This window comes from Nestor notabilis, unplaced genomic scaffold (genome assembly GCF_000696875.1).
Source record: "Nestor notabilis isolate BGI_N333 unplaced genomic scaffold, ASM69687v1 scaffold11598, whole genome shotgun sequence".
NCBI lineage: Eukaryota > Metazoa > Chordata > Aves > Psittaciformes > Psittacidae > Nestor > Nestor notabilis.
In genome coordinates, this window is record NW_009939642.1 from 29116 (window position 1) to 50430 (window position 21315).

Sequence of the window (21315 nt, forward strand, 5' to 3'; positions counted from 1 at the left end):
GTGAAATTTAAATTATCATATGATTCTGCTTCTTTCTGGCAATACTGTATCAGTGGTACATAATGGTATATGAAGACTTTCTTATGTGTTATAAAGCACAAGATCCATCTCATCCAACTTGAGACATCAACCTCAATTAATCTTCTAGCTCTATTCATGCGGAAATAAGCAACCTGGGAAACTCTTATATTCCTGAAATACTGGGATAAACAGCTAAGTAGATGTGCAGCTCTCTTTTCATTGGGTCCAAAAAGATCTTTAGGACTTTTGCAGTCTAAACATTTAAGTTTTAAATGGCTAAAACTGGGTGAGATTGATCCTTTCTGAAGTGACTAGAACATTATCTTGTTTTTTGAAATCTCTGAAATGGCATCTGTCAGCCTTCCAATACCATGGCTGTCACATCACATCCTGGTAAATCTGCTCTCTACTTAGAACTAAGGGTTTTTTCCCCTCCAGCCGTTAAATCCTGTCAGTCATTTCACTGATACTTAGGAAATGAATTTATGTAAGAATCGAGATAAAGCCTGCTTTTATTTAGGCTAACTATGATAAAGCAATTTAGATTTTAACCCCAATAAGGCAGTTATTTCTAGCACTTTCCAAGAGCCGTAAGAGGATCAGAGCACAACTCATTATCTTTTGCAAATCAATCCCTTAGTTTTACTCCTGTAACCTTTGACCATGGAAAAACCTTCTCCCTTGAAAAGAATGCAGTATTTGCCAGCAGCCTCTTCTGTGTACTGTGACTCCACCACACAGAAAGCTTCTCTCAAGAAAGTATCTTTCCAGAAAATATACCAGTAACACCTTCTGTACATACGGATTTAAGCTGGTTAAACTCGTCTTTCAGGAGACTGACATGAAATAGTGTTAAGAACAGTTAAACTACATTAGTCTGGAATATAAAAACACGCGGAAATGAAGTTCCCACATTACTGCTGAACTGCAAATGCTTCTGGGTAGCACACTGGAGCATTCATGATACATACAAATGTAAAACTAGGGTAGAAAAAAGGAGCAAGCCCCTTAACTTTACTGCACTAAATAAAGCTCATTCATGAGATGCATATTCCTCACTCCCATTGAAATAATGAAAAAGACCAACCCAACATGTTTAACCAAGGACATAATGTGTCCTGAGCATCTCACTTTGTTCCTAACATAAGACTAAAGTTCTTATCTCAGGCTTCTATTGCTAAAAGTCACGGAGGTTGCAATGCAGCCAAACAGATGTATTGACTTCTGAGGCTTGTGTCCCTTGCAAAAGCAGCCATGCCCATCAGGTTTTCAGTTTGTTTGCAGCCAAGCACTACATAAGAATGGCAAATATTTGTGGAAACAGACATCTCTTTAAAATTGCCCTCCAAATTATTAAACTTTTGCTGGGGGGTGGGGGGGAACAGCAACATTCAATTCATATGCAAACACATATGAAAACCAAAAAAGCTACCTCCTGACTCCCAAAGGAATCTGGGGCATCTGTTAAACAACACGTAAATTAATGTTGAACACAATTTTCTGTTCTATAGAGACAGCCTCAATCCAAAGATCTCTAATTGTGACAGAATCTGCCACCTAAGGGCCCTTGCCATTTTTTGAAGAGCATGTGTGTAAAAGGTAGAAGAGCTTTTAGAGTCCAGGGACAGGAACAGAGCTGGTTCAGGACACTGCTAGGATCTGTCACCCTTCATCTTCCTTTATAAGGTATTCCTGAGGAACAAAGTATAGCACTCAAGAGAGGAATAATCCACAGCCAGTCACAGAATCTTACAATCACAGAATGGTTTGGGTTGGCAAGGACCTTAAGATCAGATGGGCTTCCATGGAGCCATTTCATCCACTGGAGATGGGAGTCTGAATGAGACCAGAGGAGACTATATGAAACCTTCCTATACCCAAGCAGCATCAGGTACAATCTAAGGAACATCCAAAGCTCTCCATGTTTCAGACAGCAACATGCAACTACACTACCAAAAAGTTATTCTATCTATCTGCTATTACCAAAAAACTAAGAGCTAAAAAGGAATCCCCCTGAAATGAGTAAGTAAAACCAGAAAGCCTGCGGAATACCTCATGTGGGACTTCACATCCAGCAGCTCCAGAGAAGTCACTCGTGGCTCACCAGCCAGATTCTGCAGGATCTTCAGCCTCGGACCACAGTGCTTGTAAAACTCTGTGCAGATATTCAGCAATGACTCCCGTGGCCTCCTGAACTCCTCTCTGGCAATTCGCTCATCCAGCTCCTCTCGGGGGAGACCCTGGCCCTCTTCCAGCAGGTGAAGATTCTCCCTGGAGGGTATAAAATGAGAAAAAGTAGGAAGTGTTACATGCAGTGGGACAGCAGGGATAGATCATAACAACCTCTCCAAATTGTTTTTGCAACAGATGCTTTCCACTGCCATTGAAAAGGAAGAGAGCTGTATCTGCAGTAAATTAAAAAAGGGAAGTTATAATCTGCAGTGTCTTGTGAAAAAAAGTAAATAATTTCTGCATGAACTATCCTTTGCTACCCATCCTTGAGGTAGCTGTCACAGCAACAGTGGGTGGGACCCAGTGCTGGTGAACCTGGAAACTGCTGGGGAACAATTCATCACAGGTCAGGGAAGATGGGGTGAAGATTTTACTGTACCTGATAAAGTGTAGTTTGGCTCCCTGTTCTGGGTACCTGGGGAAACAGAAACAGTGCAGTTGTAAACAGCAACTTGGCAGTGCCTAAACTGTGCTTTTCTGAAAAAAGGTGACACTGTTCTAGCCCAGAGGTGTATTCGCCATGGGCAGGATGGTATCTTGTGTCACTGGAACAGTGGCTATATGTAGACAACACTGGATAGCCTTTATTTCCCAACTAGCAGCAAAACCCAGATTTCTATAGTTATTGCCCTTGTTATGAAAGGAAAAATTCAGGCTTAAAAACTCTCTCAAAAATGTCTCCTACTGATTTTCACCCCAGTGCTCAGCCTGTTTCATGAAGCCAGAGGTCACCTAGTGGAGGGAATATTCTTTGATTTATTGTCATTTTCTCCTTGTTGAGAAAACATAAACAAACCCTGCGCTCCTTGGCTAACACATCCAGTGCTGGAACAGTGATCATTCTACCATGATGAGCCTCCTGCTGGTGCTAGCAGATGTCTGTTGCAATGATAATACAACAGGAAACCTGGAGCAGTGCAAAAATATTTTGGATCAGAGACTGAATATTTGATAATCAGAAAGATCTGGAAATGTAAACCAAGATGGTTGTGTCACACAGCATCAAGAGTCTCTACATTGCCCGTCAGCAGATACATATTAACTGCTCTCCCAAATCAGCAGACAAATAATAAAGCATTACTTTCCATTACACCTTATTTTCCTTAGACTGGGTAATCTTGCAATGGAAGTAAATGGCATATATCCATTTCAGGCTAGAGCATGAAGGGCTTTGTCTGTTTCTCAGATCCGGGATTGAAAGTCAAAGCTGTGTTTCATCCGTGAATGAATCCATCTTAAAGAACAACAGACTGATTCCAGGATTTACCAACTGAGATGTATACACTACACACCTATAAATCGACATAACAGCCCTTTCATGATTCATGCAGAGAGTGATTTCTATCTTCCTTCAATACAAAGAAAAAAGGGAAAAATTTGGAAAGCATTGCTTGCCAGAAAGTGTTCCTGATTTACAGTCCTGTACAGGCCATGGTATTGTACTGGACTGTTGGCTATGCACAGACTTACTATCAGCTGTTACAGATAAAAGAGAAATCCAGAGGAAATCTCTGCTCTGCAAGAACAGCTATAGAAGAATTCCCTTTCCAGGTGAGCACAAAAATGCAGATTTTAAGCATAGTAAGGCACAGCCTGGCTAAGAGAAGGCAAGGCTGCCCAGAAGAGTAATCAGTACTGCAAAGAAAACCTTCATAATCCCAAATGCTTGTGGGTGGATTTTGTAACAAGATTTTGTAAGCCCTTGCTCCAGGAGTAAATTGTCCAGGGGCCTTGTCTAATTTTCAGCAGCCCAAAAAAACCCCCAGACTGATGTGGAGGTAAAGATGACAGAAAGAGACCATAGGAAAAGTAAAAGGGGAAGGGAAAAAAAGCAGCTAAAGGAGGTGCCTGTCTGAGTCTCAACTGACATGCAGTTTGAGCTTGTACTGCTGTTCACTCTCAGAACAAATCCAGAGGGATCTGACCCTTCTGCTACCTAAGCGTGCTCTGCCCAGTAGCCACTTTGACAGCGGTCTCAGAAGGGAGCAAAGCAGAGAACTGAGGGACATAGTTGCTTTGTCAGTGTACTTCCAGAGTGCAAAAAGGGAAACAAAGAAAAAGACATTTAGGATGGGTGTCCTCCATTTTGATATCCTGGTGTTCTATTTAGTCAGATGCTTTTAAATTAGAAATTCTAGTCTTGAGGATTTTGGTTACTGTCATAAATGCAGTCCTGTGTGCTTTTTTTATCTGACTGTTTTCTCTCACAGTACCTAGAGCACTTCCTCAGACAGACGAGCAATAAGATGTTACTTTAAGTAAAAAAAAAAAAAAAAGAAAGAATAAAAGCAAAAAAGCTGTTGAGAAAAATGAGAAAAAAGAAAATCCCACTGACTTACCTGGTGTTCACACCAGCTGACATGGTGTGGTTTGCTGTTGTGGTCCCTTTATGGCCTTGGTCACATCGACTCATCTGTGGGGCTGTCATAGGCCTGGCAGAAGGAAGGTGAATAGCATACTGAAGATTAAATCTAAGGGGCACACTGCTTGTGATCTGGTGAAATGTGGCACTAATTTTACCATGTCTGAAACTCCACCATTATTCAAGCTAAGCTGCATATTGTGACCTCCCGCACATTTTCTCTCCCCAAACTGACACCAAATGCAGGCCAGATCTTTGAATCCATGTGGGTTACCTGGTGAGAACTTCTACACTGTACAAGAGGGCCTGCAAAGAGGTGGCAAGGGCAGCCATAGCAGCAGTCTCCTCACGAGCTGCTGTCACAGTCTCTGCTTGAGAGGTTTGTCGCTTCAGTTTCTGCAAGTAACAGGGAACCAGTGCTTCCAGGACCATCAGCATCTGGAGGCTGGAAAATAACCAATACTTGGTCTGTTTCATTTTGTCAATCCTGAAACTCGCATCAGACATAAGCTTAATTTTCTATCTGAAGAACCCTGGATCTCTCACTAGCCTTGTGATTTCATTGCTTCTCACCAGATAAGCAGTGCCAGGCCAAAGAAACTCTTGGATCAGGAGGAAAATTAGCTGATGCATGAAACAGTAAAAACAACCTGAACTTCTGGGTATCTTCTGAATATGTCACCCATTTGCAGACATTCATTTTCCCTTCCAAAGACACCTTTCTTCTCTTGTTCCCTCTTAGAGACTAACCTTTTTGCTTTAGCAGTTTACCTCCCCTCTTCCTGGTATCTTCCTGTTCTTTCCAGCTGCCCATTTCTCCCCTCCAGTTCCCTCTCCATTGCTCCTCTGACAACAGAAACCTGCAGGACACAGCGTGATCCCCACTTGGAAATACAGCTTACGTGTTTCTGCTCCAACTGCCATCCAGCTTAGTGCTGCAGCCAGTGGCTGGCACGATTTGGAGCCAGAGCCCTAAGGAAGGTATCAACAGCAGAGGCTTGGCCTCACGGAGAAGCCCCATGCTTAGAATCCATTTCTATATCCCCTGCTTCCATTTGTCAACCTTGCTTTCACATGCCATATGCTGCTTTTCAGAAAACCAAGAAAACAGATTAGCACCTTCTGAATGATTCTGGAGCATAGGCCACCACTGTCACACAGAGCTTGATGGCTTCACTGATTGAAAAGGTCAAATCTTCATTCCCATAGCAGAAGTCTGAAGGAGTAAAGCAATATGAGACTACCACACAAACATATTGAGTATGAAAGGAGCTAGTACACTCCTTCCTCTTCCCCTCTACAACTGCTTGCTTCTTATGTTAACAATTCCCAGTAGGAATTTTTGACAAAAATCTGTCTATATAAAGGAACCATATGTTGCACTCCCACTTGCACCCTGCCATCCAAGAACTCAGTAGGTGAGAAACAATTCTCAGTAGGTCAAATCATTGCTGAGCTTAAGGAGTTCCACTTTAAATACAACCCATCAAAAGCAGATTCTTAAGCTCATATAGGACAAGGACACATGTCGACTTGATGACAATTTTTATGCTCCCTCTGCTTTTTCCTAGATGTTTCCACTGCACTAAAAATCATGCTGATACACCACTGAAGGCAGAAGATAGTTTTACTTCTGAAAAATCAAGCTGCTTCTATCCCAGTAGCCACATGGATGCCAGCACAAAAGTGAGCCTGGTTTGCTAGTGATTTAAGAAGAAGTTTTCAAAAGCATTTAAGTCCCATACTACAAATATTGCTTTGGGAGTAATTAGTGCCAGGCACCAAGAAACTGAAGTATCCAAAGAATAGTATCTGTAATACAACCATAGTCCCATTTTCAGAGTGACTTTGGTATGCATGAGCACAAGCCAAACTTTACGTCCCAAAGCATGTAAATCACTTTGAACAATGGAACTTGGAAGTCACATGTTTTAGATAATTCTGGTCTAACAGAATTGATGGAAATTCTGATGTTGTGTGCCTGATGGAAAACACCAGGCACACAACATACTCATCTACAGCCTCATCATCAACACACACTTGGGAATTTTCAGATGCCTTTTAATAACCTTCCACAGAAAACCCAAAGGTTTTATATAAATGTTCACTACAATCCACAAAGAGGAAGAAATATCTTCTGGTTTTGTACCATTTTACGTTATAACTTGTGACATAATTGTGCAGCATCATAAAATCCCAGTATATAACAACAAACCTTTGTCTCTAAGGCTTCACAGTTCATCAAAATAAGCATTATTCAAAGGAGGTGCAAATTTGGAAGAGAAGTTGCAGATTCTTACAAAACCAGCAAAAATTACTTCCCTGCAAATCATAAAGCAGCCAAATTCTTTAATACTGCATTGCATGTATAACTATCAAGAGACACAGTGTGCTGGAATCATACAGCCATACATATTCTGCTTTGTGATAAATCAGCACCCCCCACTAGAACTCAGCACTGTTGAATGTCTGAATGGCATCCATCATTTACTAGTCACAGTCCGCCCACAGGAGAGGATGCTTTTCTTTCCTGCCCACATGGAGCAGAGGAAAGGATGACAATGATCCTGTCAGCATGATACAGTTTATTAGGCATCTTTATTCCTCACCCACACATGATAAAATTTAAAATGCCAGGGGCTAGTCTCAGACTAGCAGGCTCAATGCAGAAAAAGTAGCTTTGGAATAAAATAAATTAGTATTTCCCCTCCTGCCACAAATATCAGAAAGATGGTGGGGATAAAGTTAACCTTAAAAGCCCCACAAGGCATAAAACCCAGATATGACTGCATTCTGGGAGAAGAAAAAGGCCCTGAACAAATCATGCTGCATCAAGTGCATACTGAATCAATAAAAACCAAACCAGAATTACTGAATAAAGGGTGCTTTGCTGTTACCTAATGACCTGAGAGGCTTTTCTGCTTTCACCAGCTCTAAGATGTCCAAAATGTCTGGAGTATCTCCCTCTAAAGACTGCAGCAGGTCAAACAGGCACTGAGCTGACACTCCTTTGCCGGTTCCATTGTTTGTAGCATCCTGTTTCAACAACAGGCATTAATGGTTAATTTTCTGAGGGCCTGTGTGCACCTCAGGAACCTTTATTTGGAGGTGTGGGCAACCTGTTTTTGACAAAGGGCCTACATGGAGTTCAAGAGCTTGGAGCTACCTAAGAAGAAGCCTTGCCTGACTCAACACATTGATGATGCTACAGTGGAAGCATCATCCGAAAACTGCACACAGCTACTTCCCAGAAAGAGCAGATCTTTGCTGCCCTTTGAAGGAGAAAAATGTGTGTGCTCGCAGTGTATGTACAGTTAGATTTGGCTGTCCCACTTAAAATTAAAGTTCCATTAACTTGTTTTTTAACTCACTAAAATGTTGAAAATTAATTACTGAATATTTCAAAACATGGCTTCAATTCAGTCATATAGTCCACTAAACTAAAGCATTAAGCTTTAGTTCCTATTGCTGTATTCTAAGAAAGGATTTGCATTTAATTACAAAACATTATTGTCCTTTTATAACGTATTTATATAGAGAAATTTAAAGTGAGACCACATTTACCTGGATACCAGTGGCCCATTATCTCAGCATCCTGCTAAAATCAACTGACCAACAAGAAGCATGCAGAAATGAGTTCTAGACGTGGTTCTCTGCAGCACCAAGTGCAGCAAGCACATGTTCAGTAAGAATTGCTTTCTCTTTGTGATGTCTGATGGGGGGCTGGCTGCACACACAGGCTTCCCCAAGCTGAGACTAGGGAATGGCTTTTACTCACAGGGAACTCCAGGAGAGGGGCCACACTTGCAAACAGCTGCAGAATAAAGGGCTTGCGGTGCAGGATGTAGAACTGGCGGCACGCGAACTCAATCGCTTGGCGTAACTGAGGGTTGCTTTCATAGTCAGCATATACCTGAGCAAATGAAAAGGACATGGAAGTGCTACTCCAGTGGGAGGGCTCTTCACCTCCTGACCCCAGACCATATCAACTACAGCCTTGTCATTCCTGGTATGTTTGCCTAACATGTTTTTAAAGATGGAGACTTGACTGCCCTTCCTGCAATGCATTTCAAACTATCCTTAGAAAAAAGATTTGCTTGTCATGCTTAAACCTTCCCTGTCACAGCTTTGGTCCATTATTTTTTGTCATATGTATCAGAGGTAGATTCCTTCCCTCTCCTTCCTAGAAGCACTTCACTTGTTTGAAGCCAGTTAGCGCTTTCTTCCTCAATCTTCATCTTTTTTTCAGTCAATGAAATCAGCTCTTTCAGTCCTTTCTCACATGACATGTTTTCTAGATCCCCATTCCAGTATGCAGTACCTTCAGTTAACTGATAGCTTTTGTGCAGTGCCCACAGCTGGACAAAGCCAGTGCTTCAAGTCACAAGCACTGCTCACTGGAGCAGCAGAATTATTCCATGTTTCTTTCACAAGCTACAGATCTGTACAGTCACCCCAGAGCAGCATTTGAGGTGTTTTCTTTTTTATCCTTCAACAGAAAGACACTGTTGATTCATGTTTAGCTTCCAAACTGTAACAACTCCAGTATTCTGTCCTGCAGCAGTGCTACTGAATCACCTACTTTCCCTTCCATATTTATATGGCTGATTATTCATAAGGACCTCTCTGTGTCCAACCTGATAAACATAATCTGTTTTTTCTCCCCCTTTTTTCAGACTACATCTTCAATTTGTCAAGAGAATTTGAACTCCCAGCCTGTCCTCCAACACTCTGACAGTTCCACCTACTATTAAGATATTTTAAGGTTTTTAGAGTGGCATTTCCTTCAGGGCTGGCCACTGAACCAGGCAGCCAATGTGTTGCCAAAGACGTGGGATTTGTTTCTCAGTTATGTAAACAGTATAAATTGCTAGGAACAACTTCACTGTGCTTCCTCCTTCTGCCCGTGTCAATTGCCTATCTGCACTTCTCTGCTGGTACAAGTCTGTGGGAGGTTTGGGGTGGCAGTAGGTAGGGTTTTCTTGCTATTTGATGGCAACAGGAAATGCTGAGATTTTATGGTAGTGCAAAATTCACATTACAGCACAGGACTCTTGAAGGTTTCTAAAATACTATTAGAGTGTGAGACCTCTGCAGACATGTGTTCACTTCTCAGTAGCCTCACAGGCTGAAGAGATTAGCATGTGTTAAATACAACCAGAAGCCTCTAGCATGCTTATGAGGACAGTCAGCCACCATGGCATGTTCACTTGCAATATGTCATTTACTTGAGGAAAGGGAAATCATTAACTGTATATGGAAAAACCTGCAATAAAAAAAGCCCTGCAGGGGGTATGTGCATAGGCGCTTCAGGAATTCAGCTATTAATGGCTGATTCAAGCCCAGAAGTGGTACAAGTATTTGTGATGACCACAAAGAAGCCAGCAGATCACTTGTGTTTTCTTTTGCAATTGCTTTTTTTGCCTCCAGTGAGTGGTATTTTATTAATTCAGTAGTTGACAATAATTGGTAAGGGGGTAGAGATAGGAAAGAATTGCAAAAGTAATTTCTCTCAGTATGAAAAGTGAAAATGAAGGAGAGTTCCTCACTATGCTGAATGATTACTGTCAGGTACTTCAAATTAAGCTATTTTTATTTCAAAGTGTCTTGTTTCTAATGAGTAAGCCCATACACTGCAGATCTGGATCCAATACATACTTATCTAACCATGTTAGACATGGTATCAGAGTTTCCAGTTACTAAAGAGTTTGTTTAGATAGTTAAATTCATCACTGATTCTAATTACTATGCTCTGTTAACTATGTTAAAATGAACATATGTGGGGATGTCATGGGCTTTGCTTCTTTTGCATAAATTATAACTTTTTCTGTATTTGCATTAAAATGCTAAATTTCTATTTCGATACTTCAAGCCCTGCAGAAATACCCTTTCTGTCTGTAAAAGAACTATATTTTGTTGCTTGGTGGGTTTTTTATTTATTTTCAGTAGCTGATTTTTCTCAAATGTCAACAGGGAAAAAGGCATACTTGTACACCTCAAAGTGAAGAGAAACTCCACTTCCAACACTTCCAGTGTTTGCCATCACTCACATTGAAAGAGAACATACAGTTTTGCATAAACATTCAGTGTTATTTTCTGTTGCTATTTACATTTCAGGTAATACAATTATCATACCTAAAGAAGTTAATGTAATTTAGTTTCAGCAAGCAGCAAATCCATATATTTCAATTATTCCCCACATTTCAGCCATCCCCAGAGGAAAAAACACTGAGGGAGACAGTTCTATAGCAAAGCACTTGCTCCGAAGTCTTCCCTTATATTGCTCATGGAAGTGGCTCACCTGCAACATGCTGGGGAGAACCCACTGGTACCCGCTGAGGGAGAAGAGGTGGTTAAAGTGCACAGCTGTGTTGATGACTGTGGCAGCGTACTGCCTCAACAAGGCACTGTCCTCAGGGTGCAGGATCAGGGCACCGTTGAAGACGTTCAAGAACAGCATGATCTCATCCCCCCAGGGGAACTCGCTGGGCATGCCAAGGAACATCTCCTCCAGCAACTTAATCCACAAGCTTTTCTGAAGAGTGTCCAAACCAAAGAGCTCTTTCCCAGCTGCCATGGAGAAGAGGTAACAGCAATCAGCTCTGTCCACCACAGCCAGCTTCACAACATTCCCAGAGGCCAAAGGCCTCTCCAGAAAGCCCTCCCACAACAGTGACCATCATTCTGCCTTCCTGTACTTCCGGAAGTGCCCAAAGGGCTTAAGCAAACTTTGAGTAAAAGCAATACACATGAAGATGAAGAATGGTATCACAGAGCTCATTAAATCTCCTCCCCCCTGGTTGAAAATTCTCCTTCAGATGTCCCACACATTACAGGACACTGATGCAGTTACAATAAGGCTTCTAAAAGCAAGTGCCTTCAGGGCCTGTTACAGCACTCGCTGATGCTTACCATCCTGCAACAGTGAACTGTTTAATCCCCGAGTTAGGCTGGAAACTCTACTTGACTTTCAGAGCAACCTTTCTAAGTAAGTGGGCTGTTTCTATATCCCTGCTGCAGAATTTACCCAGTCTTCACTGGAAGTCCATTGCTTCCTCAGAGCAGATGGCAAAGGACTCTAAGCAATCCTTTTTTAGTTGCAGTTATGCTACTGGGCACAGTACTGCAGCTGTAGTCTCATGCATAATTTTAATTCATAATTATCACTTATTCTCATTTGGGTCCAAAGAAAGTAGCTTTGTCTGGAGACCTCTAACAGCAAAATACTTTCTGCTGTTGTGCTTATCGTTTTCCCTAGGAAGAGATTTATCAGTAATGCTACAGGCCTGTGTGTTTCTAAGGCAAATGAAGCGCCTTACAGAAACCTTCTGGGCTCCATCCAACCACCAGAGAAAGCTATCAAAGGCCATACCTTGGGGATCACTGAAAAGTGAGAACTCGGCATCAATGGCACTTCGGGGAAATGAAGGCAAGCGGAGGAGGTCCTCCTGGAGCATAGATACATGGGACTGCTTGTGAGCAGTAGGGATTTTCTGTGTCAGTGATATGAGGAACAACACCCGCCCCACCTCTTCTAGTTTGCGGGTGAACACCTGAGAGAAAGAAAGAGACAACATCAGAGTCAGCCTGATCAAAAAGTTCTTTACAACGTATATGCACTTCACTAGGTTAGCTTCCATAGCTTTCTCTAATGGGAAAGATGCTCCTCTCATGGCCTAGAGGATCCTGCTGGAATTCATAGGCCAGTGCTGCACCCTTTCACTAGAATTGGTGTGACCACTGTCCTTCAGCCCAGCTCCACAGATGGATCATGCTTCTAAAAGAGGTCTTAACAACACTTTCTGTTTGACCCTGAGTGGCTGTCAAACACTTTGTGACTGTGTCACGCATTAGTGTAAGCTTTGCCAGTGTGAGCCCCATGGAGTTCAGAGGCAAACCAACTCCAAACTGAAAGTCAATAGTTGTAGCTGCTCTCTGCAAGGGCTTGGACTGTACTCAGCATGAGGCTGGAATTGTTATCTACCTTCTAGATTGAGGTTGCTCATGAATGGCCATAGAAGGTGTATGTATAGTTGCAAAAGAAAAGTAGTCAATAAAACAAAGCAGACCAGATTCTGAGTTACTGCAAATGAGCAAAGTCCTGCTGGCTTCAGACTATTGCTTCTGGTTTACTGGGAAACTGAGTTCCACTCTACCAGCCTCCTTTGAACTTCTGACTGGTAGGACTAGTCAGGGTAGCTATTTTATTTTGATGCTGAAAGTAACTATAAGGCAGGGTGATGCTCAGTAGTAGAAGCAACTTTCTTTGGAAACAGTTTTAAGACAATCCTTAGCTACTGGGATGAAGCCAAAACTTGAAGTGTGTGGCTTAACATGTGACAAAGCTCAGCTTCCTCTGTCCTGTGGTCACTACGACCTTGCTCTGGGTGCTTAACCAATCAACAGTAAAGAAAGAAGTTTTCCATGGATTGCTGCTCTCTGGATAGACACTACAGTGCAATTTTCTTTGCTCAAGCTGGATGTTGTCCAGCAACTTCTTGCATGACTACAGAGAGGCTGGTAGACACTTGATTTAAGTTTTACTTTAGAAATATTTTGGCCTCTAAGTACTGTAAATAGAAAAATGTGGAATGCAAAATAATGCCCTGAAAAAACTGGACAGGCCATTTTAGTACCTTTGGGTCATGTAGGGCATACTGAACTCATTTATTTGATATTTGGGACACATCTTCGAGAACCAGAGTAAGGATTTCTGTCAGAGAAGCAACCAAAATGATCCCAAGTAATTTCAGACTTTTATAGAGTTTCTACTAACAGATGCAGCACATGAAATATTTCCCTTTTCTGTACCATACACACATGAGGTGACATTAATGATATTCTCCATTATTTTAGCTGCTAGTCCTCTTAATAAGCTTTATAGGTGCTTTTTAAAATCATTCCTGATGATGATTTCCTGCCCCTGCACTCACACGTTAGGAACATAACTACAGTAGCTGGGTTTTGGCTGGAGTAATACAACTGTTAATACCAAACTCATATTGTTTAACCACATCCCTCCCCTCACCCCCTTTATTTTATTTCCTGCTTGTTATCATCCTTTGCAGACACAGCTGGAGCAACTTCTCCCTAAACAAACAATTTTGTGCTACTGAGACAACTTTGCTTTTGTGGAAAACGGAACATGGTGTTTCGAAAGGTAGAGTGAGCTCAATACCATTGTCTTACTGTCAAAAGAGTTGGTACCTGTAGGGGTTTGCAGCACATTAATGGCACTGGCCTGCCACTTGGGGTTTAGTTCCTAAGGGAGAGCTCCTGGGAGCCGTACAACATTATGATCAGACAGATATCAGGTCATGACGCTGGAAGATAGGGAAGACAGTGCTCTTCTGAGGGTGGATATTCCCCCTGATGAAACAATTGCTACTGTTGTGCCTCTGGAAGCAGCTATGGTAAAAGACTAGTATCTGAGAGCACGAAAAGGAAGAGAGGCAGGTAACGTTCTCTACAATGAGAGGACAAAAAGGAAGGTAGAAGAGAATTTCTGCTCCACAGCCAGAGGTCTCATTAAAGAAAGGAATAAGCAACTTCTGAAGCTAAGGCAACTGAAGCTTTCTGGCCAAATGTATGAGAACACAAAATGATCCACCTAAAAGAAGCTGGCTGGAGAAAGTGAGAGAGAATTCACATTGCATTCTTTGACTCTTCTTAAAATACTATACACCTGTCCAGTGGCACCAGAGCAGATTTCATGCCAAGTGCTACTTCTCCAGCAAAGCTCTCTATCTGCATGCAGCACGAATGAAGGCCTCAAAAGGGAAAAGAAAGGTTTATTTAAAGGGTTTGTTTTTTGGCAGAAGTGTTCGATGACAGTAAGATACCTGCTTCTGAATGAGCTCTTGACCCTTCTCTGGATGCATCTGCACCAGGTTGAGCTGGGGAGAAACTGACCTCCGGAAAGGGTAAATGTCACGGACGTAGGTCTGCCAGGAAAGGAAACAAGTGTGTTTTAAACAAATGTACTCACAACAGCATCTCTCAACAGAACTGAATAAAAGGCCCTTTAGCTCTTCCTGAAACTTTTGGGTAGAGGCTTTTAGACAGTGTCAGGCATCATGGAAAAACATAAACAGAAGGGAAATCTGCTCTTTTCTAAGACAGCTAGATAATAATGACTAAGAGCAGGGGACTCCACTTCTGCCTCTTCCCTCATCTGTCAAACTCCAATCTTTCACCACACACAACTAAACACCTGAGATGTTGTGCCCACAGGACAGAATTCTGCCTATTTATGGTCTGCTTGTTCTCTTTTAGATAACCCTGATGTTTGAAAAGGTTCAGAACAGAAAGAACAAAGTCATCTGGACCTGACCTTTGCCTTACCTTGTTGTAATGAATAAGATTCCACCGCTTATCCATTAAAAAGTAATGAGAAGACTGAGTTTCAGGTATGTTAAAAAACTCCAAACACTCCTGAAAAGGAAGAAAGAAAACCATGCTGTTACTTATTAGTTGTCTTGTACAAAGACCACAATACCCAAAAGAAGAATATCCAGCTAATAATGTATAAAGGCACAAATCGATATGCCTGAGGCTGGTACACTCTTCTGGCATCAATTCTTAGTATCTTTTTTTAATCATAAAGTACATGAATATGTCTGTGATAATCAAGGCATGCTGGTATCACAGTCCTGAAGACTGATCTTACTTATTTTCTTTTCTTCATACTGCACGTATTTGTCTGGCTACATAAGCCACATGGGTATTGCAGCTTCCATTTCCATACTATCTGTTTATTAAGTTTTAGTGATAGGTGATGTACAGAAACACTAAAGTTCCTATCCTTCAAAGCACTGAGATGTAATTCCCATTCAAATTTATCATAGTTGCATGAACTGAAGGCATTTACAAATCTGCTTCCCATACGGCTCAGTTAAGGCCATCTTTGGCAGAAGGGGGAACTGATGTCATGGCTACTGAACCATCACTTTCACTCTGATCTTGATCATTCGGTTGTTTTTAGTGGTGATAAAACCAAGCATTTAAATGATGTATGTATTTGTCCAAAGGATAGTATACAGCAAGTACCCAACAGGCTGCATTGTCTTCAAATGTAGTTGCATTTGTGGGGTTTTGGCTGTCTGTGAGGTCTGGACATTTCTATTGTCTTTTAATATGGGATCCTGTTTGTTGCCAACTAAGCTGTCCTCACAGGGAGACAGAAATGCTTGTGAGCAGAACTTCCCTTCACAACATTGAAACAGGACGGTCAGGCAGAATGTATTGCTGGTATACAGGTATACAGGTAAATGTACTATTAAGCAGTTTGTCAGGTTCAAAAACTCACTCCTACCTTCAGAAGAGCTTCAAACTGTGTGTCCTCATGGACTGGTAACTGAGTTGGGATGTCGCACTCATTCTGTCCATGCACAACAAGGGTTTTTGTGCCTACAGGAAGAAAAACACTTGCATTGTCCCCGACCTCTTTAATTAGCTCAATTTCAAAAGACTGCCCATAGAGGAAAAGTGATAGTTAAAACTCATTCCTGGGCAGACAAACAATGCCAGTCCTGTCTGGAATCCATTTGTAGCATTAGCACAGTCTCACACTTCACAGTTAATGAGAAATTGATCTGCTCCTACAGAATGAGCTGGCTTTAGGAGCAACTGTCACTCTGAGTAATGAACAAAATTAAAAGGTCAGACCTGGTTTTCAGCAAGATATCTTTTGTGTGACTTGTGATAGCCTAGGCTCACAGCATGCTCTTCTTGGGCTCTCTCAAGACTTAAATGAGAGAAGAGAGGGCTCCAGGGAGACCTTATAGGAGCCTTCCAGTACCTACAGTACCTTGTAGGGGGCCTACAAGAAAGCTGGAGAGGGACTTTTTACAAGGACATGTAGTGATAGGACACGGGGGATGGCTTTAAACTGAAGGAAGGTAGATTTAGATTAGGTATTAAGAAGAAATTCTTCCCTGTGAGGGTGCTGAGGTGCGGGCACAGGGTGCCCAAAGAAGTTGTGGCTGCCCCATCCCTGGCAGTGTTCAAGGCCAGGTTGGACACAGGGGCTTGGAGCGACCTGCTCTAGTGGAAGGTGTCCCTGCCCGTGGTAGGGGGTTGGGACTGGATGAGCTTTAAGGTCCCTTCCAACCTAAACCATTCTATGGTTGCATCAAATCAAACTGAGTCTGAATGATATAGTCTTGCAGAGATCATTCTGCCAACCTTTCACAACTCAACATCAGGATTGAAAAGACTGTTCTAAGTCACTTTCTGTTTGCTTCTTTTAGAGCTCTTAAAGTGGCTTCCTGAATCTCAGTGAATTAGAGGTGGAATTTACTGACTGAGTCCTCAGCTTAAGAAAAACTGACTTAGAATATGCAGCCATTTGCAGCAGGTCTTTTTCTGATCCAGTTCTGATGGATCTTCTTTTTGGTAGAGTGGGTCATGAACTTGGAAGTGAGGGAGTGAGATTTAAAGACTCATTTCTTATACCTGGCATTGAGGCAGTCACCAGCAGCTTCACTTCACACTGTTCCTTCTTCATTGTTTGTTTGAGATCCTTGAAGAAGAGTCCTTCTACATAACCCACCACTTCCCAAAGGAAGGTAAGCGTGGCAGAAATGGCATCCATGCCCCACTCACATGGAGTGCGTACAAAATACATGATCAGTCCTACCTGCAGGTAGTAAGAGGAATATCGGGTTGTGCACAGTCTTTTAATTGGGCACAGTATTGATCTAAACACATAAGAACATTGTTCTACTTTTCTTCACTCAGAGGGATAAACTCATTAACCTTACATCCTGGAAGTTTCTATATGTACTACAGAACAATCTGCCTGCACTGTTCTTCCTTTTTCTAGAGAGGATAAGGGTTGTGGGCAAAATGTACTGTTGCAGCCCAGCTTTAAAAGCCATTGTAGATGAGAAAAAGGGAGAATCTTTGCAGTAAGAGATTGCCTTTGCCTTCTGCTCTGGTGTGCTGCCACATAGACACCTCCAAACAACAGAGGGCTCCTGCAGTAGCATACATCTTGTCTGTTTCATCACCTAACTGCAGCAAATGCATTTTCCACAATCTTAAAAGAAGCTGCTATATTTGCTCCAATAGGACTGTCCATAAGCAAAGCACTTTCTGAATGAAAATAAGTAAAATAATTAAAGGTTTCTGGCACTGGGATCCTTCTATTGGTCTACAACTCATTGTCTATAATTCAATTCAGAAATTCAAGATTAAGAGTTTAATAAAAAAAATAAAGGTTCCTTCTCCTCTCCCTAGAAGGATTGAAAGGCTACTGAAAGCCAGGAGTTAAGAGTTATATAGGAAAAGTTAAGAGCATTTATCTCCTTGCAGTTCTAAAGTTAATCTATCTAAGATTAACTTTTTAGGATACATGCAGGCAGAGGTGAGATTCTGGGCTGCACATTGGACCCACAAGCTACTCACCAGGTAGTTAAAGAGGATATGAGATGTCTGGGCAGGAAAGTCCCCAATGTTCAACAAAAGCTTCCTTAACATATACATCAACTCATCCTGGAAGAAGACAAACGTTTTTTTTTCCATCACAAAATAGAGAATGGATTTCACACTCTTGTCCTCTCTGGCTTTGTTTCTTCCCATTTTTCCATACTCCCTTGTTCAGCTCTGTCTCTCAGTGCATGAAGTAGAACTATATGCTTGTAACTGCTCCCATATTTCCCAAAATAAGGCCCAGGGCACAGCACCCAGGTCAGTGTCTTTTAACTCAGAGAGACCAATGCCTCCTATTGCAAATTGTACTGACTGTACAATGTCCTGATTCTGCACTCTTCTCCCTGTGATTATCCCTGTGTTGCTTATCACAACAACTGACTATCCCAATGATCTGTGAAATCTGCTGAGTTCAGGTCAACTCAGTAGCTGTGGCTGCTGGGTGGAAGGTATGGGCAGAATATGAATTCTCTTCCTTTAGAGACTGCCTGCTTTAAATGTAAACTAATTCATTTCCTATGGAACGGGTGGGAACGGGTTGTAGAGGGGAAGGAATCTCACATTCAGCTTAGGACAGACAGACTGTATTAAGAATTTCTTCTATAGTCCTCATCTTCTTACCCACAACAAATTTCAGCTAGTGTTATGGGCATGAATGTGCATAAGACAACCCATGCCAATGATACATCTGCTAAAACTTCCTAGGAAATGCACCTGTTCTCTGTGTTCTGTGTAGTGTAGTAGGCCTTTGAAGAGATGGTAAAACAGCAGACTATGATAGCTTAAAGGCCTCTAAGGCTGGACAGTGTACAGCTTCCTTCTCAAAGATATTGAACAAACAGAACTGAACTTAAACAGAAGCCTTGGGGAGATGGATGAGAAGTCTCAGAAATAGTGAGGCCACTGAGACCCAATTACTCAAGGAACTGAAAAGCAGCTTTTCCTGGCCTTTCTCAAGGTTTAATATTCACTTTGTAGACAGTTCTTAGCTGGTGGCTTGGCAGATGAGGACAGTGATAGTATTGATACCTTACACCAACTGTGCAGTTGAGAATGTGTTATGGAGAGTCTCACTGCCTTTCATCCAGCCAGAACTGGTTTGCTTTTCTTCCTTAAAGCTCAGTCATGGCACTAAAAAGCAGTCTTAATAATCCAGAGAGAGACAAGGCCATCCCCCATCTTTCAGAGAAAGCTCAAAAGAGTGGCACGAGTGGAGGCACTATTGTCTGTGTTAGATAGGGAGTGTTGTGCCTTACTAAGCAGCTGTTCAAAGCTTGGGTTAGAGCAAGTCAGATCCATAGTGGTGGTAAATCAGCTGTTTCCCATTTACATAAGTGGACAAAGATTGAAGCCAACTGATGATATGGCCTAAAAGACTTTTAGCCACATTATGGCAGCAAATGTTCTTCTCTAGTGATGTCCACAGCGTGATTCTGCTTTTAGCTGTGCAATACATACAGCCAGTGGGGAGAAGAAGAGTTTACCTGTCGGTTGCTGATTGTGAGCTTCTCAAGGAAATGGCGCAGAACTGTAGAGGGGTCTTCAATTAAGCAGTTCCACAGGACCTGCTGAGCAACAGCACTTACTGCAAAGGAGAAAGAAAACAAGGTGAGAACTGTCTGCCTTGGAAAAGCCCTGAACTGGTACACTTAAACACAAACATTCCTAACTTTCTACCACAATTGTCATGCTTCAGACTGAAACACATAGGAGCCTCTTTGATGCACTAGGGTTCCTGGTCACCAGTGCAGTCATCTCAAGCAATAATGATGGGACTAGTATTTGAACCTTGTCTAACTACTGGTGATATGACAGGAAGCACTTCACCACTGAAGTCAGAGGAATAATAAAGAAATAACAAAACTCCAGCTGAACAAAACTGGCAATTAAAAACCATGAATTCATATACTTTTTTGTTCATGCATACACGTTCAGTTTCATGGTGATGCATTGAGAGATTCTGTCTGGTATTGGTGGACAGTATCAGACAGTCAGCAGGGAATTGTGTTGATAAACAACTCCTCAAAGTGTAACTAATTGCAATCCTGTGAAGACTAAAAACAATAGAGAATTATTCATTATTTTGTCTTCAGTACTCAGTTCCTGATCACAAAATGACACATACATACATTATTTAGGTGGCTGACTACATCCACCCAAAACTGAATTAAAAATATAACAGAAAGTTAAATGTGCAATCAGCTGACACGCTGAGTGATGATAAAGGAAGGAAGTGCAACAGTCCACCATGCATAAACGTTTCAGAGAAACAAACACAGAAAAAAATTCATTATTACTTTACTAATACATCACAGACCATAACCAGAATGTTCAAGCTGTTTATAGGTGGCTTTCTGTTTGTCACAGGATCCAAGAAATGTTGGTGGGAATAGACCTTCAGAGGTCTCTAGTCCAAGCCCTGCTAGTCCAAGTCCAGACAGAGTAGGACTGTCATCTACACCAGATTATGTCAACCACAGCTCTGACTAGCCATGTCTTAATAGTCACTGTGGATGGAGAATCAATGGAAATTGCAGTATGCTCCTAGTTATTAGGAAGTTCCTTCCACATTTCTAACCTGAACTTCCCAAGTTGTAACCTCTAAGCTGGAGTTCCTCTAACTCCTTGTTTCCTTTTTCATCACACCAACAAGCCCAGATTCTGCAGTCACTCCTCATAGAATACTTGTTAAGGCTTCTTACCATCCTAGCATCCCTCCTGCCCCAGATCCTTTTCAACTTCACAATATCTTTCTTAAACTGAAGAGATTTTTTTAGGGCACCAAAAGAGATAAAACCCTTCAAAACCAAAACACAAATTGTGAAGAGAAGAAGGGAAAACCCTAGAGTCACATTTCTGTTGTGAATCTACTTTCAAATAGCTTGTGAGGATTCAACAGATTATTCATTAAGTTTTTAACTAACATATATACTCATAACAATATATAGCACATAATACTTCTAGGAAACATGCACTATGAGCAAATACAAGGTTGTGTTTCACTTCTTTTCCACTTTAGTTATGGCTCCAGCAAAAGTAAGTGTTCGAAGTGCTGGCAGGTTTTGCCACCCTTAAGCAAGAATCCCTTGAAGTTTAATCTAGGTCAGTACCAGCTACTCCATCCTCCCGGACTTCTCCATCTTCCATCAAATGGACAATGGGAAGCACTGCTGCACAGATGCAGGCTGGAAACACAGCTTGAGGTGGTTGTGGTACATGGTGGTTTGGAGTATGCTCTGTAGTGTGTTCTTCATCTGGAGCAGGAA

General features: G+C 41.8%; 1 protein-coding gene across 1 annotated transcript in view; it reads right to left on the reverse strand.

The window, feature by feature from the left end:
- UNC80 (unc-80 homolog (C. elegans)) overlaps positions 1-21315 on the reverse strand; it is a gene marked incomplete at its 5' end in the record, with an annotated part of 118213 nt that overhangs the window by 25961 nt on the left and 70937 nt on the right. The window contains 16 exon segments of the mRNA XM_010019970.1: positions 2074-2292; positions 2633-2668; positions 4593-4685; positions 4890-5060; positions 5735-5831; positions 7513-7651; positions 8394-8528; positions 10917-11185; positions 11988-12168; positions 14458-14559; positions 14960-15049; positions 15930-16024; positions 17072-17255; positions 18026-18112; positions 19534-19634; positions 21160-21303. Coding sequence (XP_010018272.1) covers positions 2074-2292; positions 2633-2668; positions 4593-4685; positions 4890-5060; positions 5735-5831; positions 7513-7651; positions 8394-8528; positions 10917-11185; positions 11988-12168; positions 14458-14559; positions 14960-15049; positions 15930-16024; positions 17072-17255; positions 18026-18112; positions 19534-19634; positions 21160-21303 — 2143 coding nt within the window.